This window comes from Eurytemora carolleeae, unplaced genomic scaffold, assembly GCF_000591075.1.
Source record: "Eurytemora carolleeae unplaced genomic scaffold, Eaff_2.0 scaffold2567, whole genome shotgun sequence".
NCBI classification, from domain to species: Eukaryota; Metazoa; Arthropoda; class Copepoda; order Calanoida; family Temoridae; genus Eurytemora; species Eurytemora carolleeae.
The window spans coordinates 5,620-11,654 of NW_019398487.1; the positions used below are offsets into that span (position 1 = coordinate 5,620).

The 6,035-nt window shown below is 33.2% G+C and overlaps 1 protein-coding gene across 1 annotated transcript; it reads right to left on the minus strand.

The window, feature by feature from the left end:
• Nucleotides 1-712: 712 nt before the first annotated feature.
• LOC111717422 (uncharacterized) lies at nt 713-5,618 on the minus strand. Its single transcript, XM_023492924.1, has 6 exons — nt 5,535-5,618; nt 4,602-4,654; nt 3,893-3,958; nt 3,557-3,665; nt 2,364-2,494; nt 713-1,220 (listed from the first exon to the last, which is right to left on the minus strand). Exons 4-6 carry the CDS (start codon nt 3,607-3,609, stop codon nt 952-954), a joined length of 453 nt encoding a protein of 150 aa, XP_023348692.1. The 5' UTR covers nt 3,610-3,665; nt 3,893-3,958; nt 4,602-4,654; nt 5,535-5,618; the 3' UTR covers nt 713-951.
• Between the last annotated feature and the right edge of the window lie 417 nt (nt 5,619-6,035).

A 6,035-nucleotide genomic window follows, 5' to 3' on the forward strand; every position in this document is an offset into this window, starting at 1 on the left:
ATTTTTTTTTTTTGAGTTTTTTTGACAATTTCAATTTGTTTCAGAGAATGTTTTTTTTTAAATCGAGAGATATAACCTGAGTGCTTTCTGATCTATCTGTTTCCAGAATGTATTTTGTCTGTAAAAAGTCAATAACCAAGTAATTGGTTGTTAAGAAAGGGTCGTCGTAAATGATCGTTGAGGAAAGTCAAAAAAATAAAAACAACCCACATCTTCCCACTTTATTTACGATCGTTGAGGAAAGTCAAAAAAATAAAAACAACCCACCTTTGCTAACAAAATGAAAAACTAACACTAAAAAAACGACTTCTTAATTTAAAAACACAATCATTTAAAAAACGAACTTTTCGTTTTTCTTTTTTTCCTCGATTTGAAAACGAAAGGATCGTTTTTCATAAAACTTTAAAAGGATTCATTCCTAATCGTTACTATTCCATAATGGCGGGTCTAGTGTATATATATATATACACTGTGTTTGGTATGGTAATTGCTAAAATAAATAATAAAAATCAAAATGGACAAAACGTAAAATAATTCTGATGTTATGTAAAGAACATTTGATTATCTAAAAATATGTTATTTAACATTTTTCTAGTGGCATTCTAAAAATATAAGAAAATAATGGTAATGCATATTGACGATATTTTCGGATAGATATACTTTGCGTTATAAAAATCAAGAATATGTCGTCATTGTAAGAAATCATGGTCGGTTTTAAAACAATATTTTTTTTATTTTGGAATTATTAGGAAACATATATATTATATATAAATAATATACAAATACATTTCAGAGGCATAGTTTTGGGGGTTTCAGGCCCCAACAGGTGCCATGAGCCCACCCCCTCCTAGAAAGAAAAAATGTAAGCCCCCAATTGGACAAATATCTGAATACGCCTCTGATACATTAACACATATAAAAGATTACAAACATTAAATTTCTTAAGTACTCTCACAACATATCTTTCAAAGACAGAGAACAAAAGTTAGAATGTCGTTTTCTATCATGCTCCTGACATGCCTCACTACAATAGTAAATTTGTTCACAAGTTCCACATTTCACCACACAGAGGCGCTGCAGTCGACAGTTTGAGCAGACACGTGTTCGCTCCATTGTACAAAACCGGTTTTGCACTAAGGCATTCGTTTCTGATTGACTGGATTTAGAATTGAAGGTTATTATGTCAGAACTTTCCATATCTTCCACTTTTCCGCTTTTAACTTCGAAGAATAAATGTTTAGTTGTCACAATATTTAAGAGAAAAAATATATTTTAAGCGACTAGCATAACTTCAAGTAACCCAACTGTTAAAAGGGTAATGCTTTATCTTCATTGTTACCCTTTAAACCTTCGACTGATCATTGTGTGTGTAAAACTCTTGAAAATTGCATCCCTGGAAAAGGTTCACCGATATAGGGTCAACGGACTTAGGGTCAAACTACCCAGTCAATCGATATAGGGTTAAAACGACCATAGGGTCAAAAGACATAGGGTCAAATGACAAATGGTCAAAAACGCAACAATGGAGAAAAAATATGGTTTATGTATTCTTTCAGGGTTAGGTCAGGTTAAGACAATTTCTGGGCAGCTAGGACAGACTAGGGGGCCAAGCGCTGCGACTACTAGTTCTAATGAACATAAAAAAGTTCCAATTAACTAAATATAGTCAAAATGAAATTTTGCCCGTTTGTTGCACTTACCCTATGTCGTTTTATCCTTTGTTGTTTCACCCTTTTTCGTGTTTTTCACCGTTTGTCGTTTGACCCTAGGTTGCTTGAACCTAGGTTGTTTGACCTGAGGTCGTTTGACCCTAGGTCGTTTGACCCTAGGTTGTTTGACCCTATGAATATCCTAGAAAATATAGAGTTATTTACGTTAAAAAGTGTTTTTAACCATTCAAGAGTAGATTTTTATTTTTTGCCACTTCTAGATAAAAGGACTATAAATTGATATTTCTAAAATATATAAACGCTGTAGATACTCCAAAGCACGGATGTCGTATTGAAGATGTTGGAGTTCATTTGTCCGCTGCCGCATGAACGCTTTCATCTATATATATATATACGACAGATCTGGATGTGATCCTTTTAGTATACCGCCAAGACCGGCATTGAATCAGCTGTGATCAGAGCTCCACCCAACTCCAGCGAAGCTCGTCATATATCGAGGCAGTATAACCACCAGCGGTCTTTATGTTAGCTGGGTTGGATCAATTTCAGTAGATCAATAAGAATATGTATACCATCCTTTATTAGTCAAATGATTCAAATCGGGAATCTAATTAAATGGAAGGTTACTTGAAATTACGCTTACAGGTAATCATTTGGGTTTAAACAAAAATTAAATTTAAAACATTTTTCTTCCTTTATGAATATCATAGACCAAGGAACCACCAAGGCCAGGAAATGCTAAGCTTGTAAATGTATTTTCAAAAACTGTTGGAGCAGAGCTTCGGTAAATATCTAAACCATTCGCCACATATCGAAACACATTGCTGAAAAAGATAAAGATACATGTACACCAGGGGTGAACAATATTGGAATTGATTGAGCCAACCGCCCACTGCGTTTCTCCAATATTAAATCGTCAATACGCAACCCTATGGACAATTTTGAATTTTTTTTATTACAATATTTTTGTGTAAAAACGCAGCGACTTTATTTCTAAAAAAGTCACAAATCAATCACCTTTAATGTACACTGTACAGTTTCTTTAAGAAAAAATATTTTGATTCTGTTTCCCTAGACCTTGTCTAATACCTGGATACTAATCCCCTAGACCTTGTCTAATACCTGTATACAGTTCGCCAAGACCTTGTCTAATACCTGGATACTATTCTGTAAGACCTTATCTAATACCAGGATACTATTCTCGTAGACCTTGTCTAATACCTGGATATTATTCCCCTAGATTAACTAATACCTGGATACTATATTCTGCTAGACCTTGTCTAGTACCTGTATACAGTTCGCCAAGACCTTGTCTAATACCTGGATATTATTCCCTTAGACCTTAACTAATACCAGGATAATATTCCCCTAGACCTTGTCTAATACCTGGATACTATTCTGCTAGACCTTGTCTAATACCTGGATACTATTCTGCAAGACCTTATCTAATACCAGGATACTATTCTCGTAGACCTTGTCTAATATCAGGATGCTATTCTCGTAGACCTTGTCTAATACCAGGATACTATTCTGCTAGAACTTGTCTAATACCAGGATACTATTCTCGTAGACCTTGTCTAATACCAGGATAATATTCTGCTAAACCTTGATTAATACCAGGATACTATTCTCGTAGACCTTGTCTTGTCTAATACCAGGATACTATTCTGCTAGACCTTGTCTAATACCAGGATACTATTCTGCTAGACCTTGTCTGATACCAGGATACTATTCCCCTAGACCTTGTCCAATACCTGCATTCTATTTCCTTAGACCTTGCCTAATACCTGGAGACTGTTCCCCTAGACCTTGCCTAATACCTGAAGACTGTTCCCCTAGACCTTGCCTAATACCCGGACACTATTCCCCTAGACCTTGTCTATTACCTGGAGACTGTTCCCCTAGACCTTGCGATGAAGATCCCAATACTCATCAACATGCAGTGGAAAATATTCTTAGTGAGCTTGGGAGCTGAGCCTGAACCACTTATAATACCTAAAATCAGTCAAACATAAGTAAAAAAATATCCCTTTAGCAGCAATTTAAAAACTTAATCATGTGTTTGCCATTTTTTGTGTTTGGTACAATTTAAACTATTTGTTTGTTTTAAACTTCAATAGGCATGAAGATATAATTGGATTTAAGATACCTACATGTTTTAATAACCTATTTTTTCAAATTTAGAAATAATGATCGAGCTGTCAGATATAAGAAATACTAACCTATGAGACAAGTCTCTATGTTGTTTTCAGAAATGGTTGGTTCTGCGCCGTTCTGAGCCAGGAAAACTAGGTTTTTTACTATCAAAGATTTCATTGAATCATGTTGACTTTTATATAATTATATAAGATAATTGAACTGATGTATCTCTGATATAAACTGATGTATCTCTGATATAAACTGATTTATCTCTGATAATTAAACTGATTTATCTCTTATATAAACTGATGTATCTCTGATATAAACTGATGTATATCTGATAATTAAACTGATGTATCTCTGATATAAACATATGTATCTATGACATAAACTGATGTATCTCTGATATAAACATATGTATCTCTGATATAAACTGATGTATCTCTGATATAAACTGAAGTAACTCTGGCTTTATAATTGCACCAAGTCAGAGGTTGAAGGTAGCTTTGACCATGGGAAGGAATAACTAAAATTATAAAATCAGTAGCTTCAATTATATTTGNTATCTCTGATATAAACTGATGTATCTCTGATATAAACTGAAGTAACTCTGGCTTTATAATTGCACCAAGTCAGAGGTTGAAGGTAGCTTTGACCATGGGGAGGAATAACTAAAATTATAAAATCAGTAGCTTCAATTATATTTGAACGAAATATAGAAGACGACAATTACTAATTTGCTTGTTTTTCCACTGTAGGTAGAATCACAGTTGATTTTATTGATATAAATTCCTAAACTGCAGTTGTGGAAATTATTTCCTCGTATATAACAATTCCCTTTCAGCCTGAACATTGTATTAGATAAATTTTAAATAAGAATTCCTCGCAAGATTACAAACGCTCGGAGCTCTTTTTTTATTAATAATTTTTATATATTTTCTTTTTATATTTTTTTTAACTGCTGTTATCTTTAAAATCAAGATGTAGGAAGACGACATTACAGCAACAATTTTGTGTATTTTTGATGTTAAGCAAGTTATAAATTTCACTTATTAAGGGTAATGTTTATACTTTACAATTGCTGTGTCTCATATTCAATGGACTATTTGAAGTCTTAACTTTATGATATAAGTCGTCTTCCTATTCCAGAGTTTTTTGGTTATCCCTATAATTCTAAAGATGATTGGAAAATAAAAGTAATATGCCTTTACTAATCTATATTGATGGCATCATAATTACTGAAACTGTAAACCCCATATTTAAAAAATGAAATCACAATTCACAATGCTACTCTTAAAACTGATTGTTGAAAAATGAGTGATAAATCCATGATTTAGTTTTAAGTACACCGTGTATAAGTATAACCTCGTTGGTTGTGAACGAACATTAATGGAGGGTTTCTAAAAATATTAAAATTCCATTTATAGATTTAACAAAATTGAACATTTATTTAGTATACGGTGTCCCGCGAAACATGTCAGTTGGTAAATAGTTTAATATGCCTTCTTCCATAATTTGCAAAGCTGATTAATACCAAGATTGTAATAATAGATATGATATAGCAATAATATTATAGTAAAATTGATTTCAAATTAAAATATATATGAATAAAAGATGTTTTTGGCGAATCAATCTACAAAAAGTCATTCATAGAGTAGTTGCAGAAGACATTCAAAACTATACACCAACTGTCATGTTTCGTGGGACACCCTGTATATTATAAACCTGAGACAAATGGCTCCGTCCTGAACCTGTAAACCTTTATCCTCCAAGTTACCAGTTTGAACCTCTTCACCTAGAAGTAAACGTAATCTATCCGGTTACACATCTAAATATATAAAAACTTCTCTATTCTCTTCACCTAGAAGTAAAAGCAAATCTATCCGGTTACACATCTAAATATATAAATACTTGTCTATTCTCTTCACCTAGAAGTAAACGTAATCTATCCGGTTACATATCTAAATATATAAAAACTTGTCTATTCTCTTCAATAGCTCTTAAACAAGGGGAGTTATGATTTCAATTTACATTAGTGTAATGTAACATGATTTTGATGAATTTTAATTTAGGTGGGGAAAAAGGATTAAAGAGATTATCATTGTAATTTCAAGTGACCCATGTATCACATTCCTCAGCCTCTGCCGCGTTAGTAATTGTAAATCGGCGGTACAGTCCAAAGTAGGACTGCAAAGGTTGGCCCAGCTCGGATATTCAAATGTACAC

Coding starts and splice junctions, on each gene's coding strand:
- LOC111717422 (XM_023492924.1), bottom strand. CDS start 3,609: ATGTTGATGAGTATTGGGATCTTCATCGCAAGGTCTAGGGGAACAGTC. Junction 2,495..3,556: donor TCTAGGGGAACAGTCTCCAG/GTAATAGACAAG, acceptor TATCTTTTTCAG/CAATGTGTTTCGATATGTGG. Junction 1,221..2,363: donor GGTCTATGATATTCATAAAG/GAAGAAAAATGT, acceptor TATTCTTCGAAG/TTAAAAGCGGAAAAGTGGAA.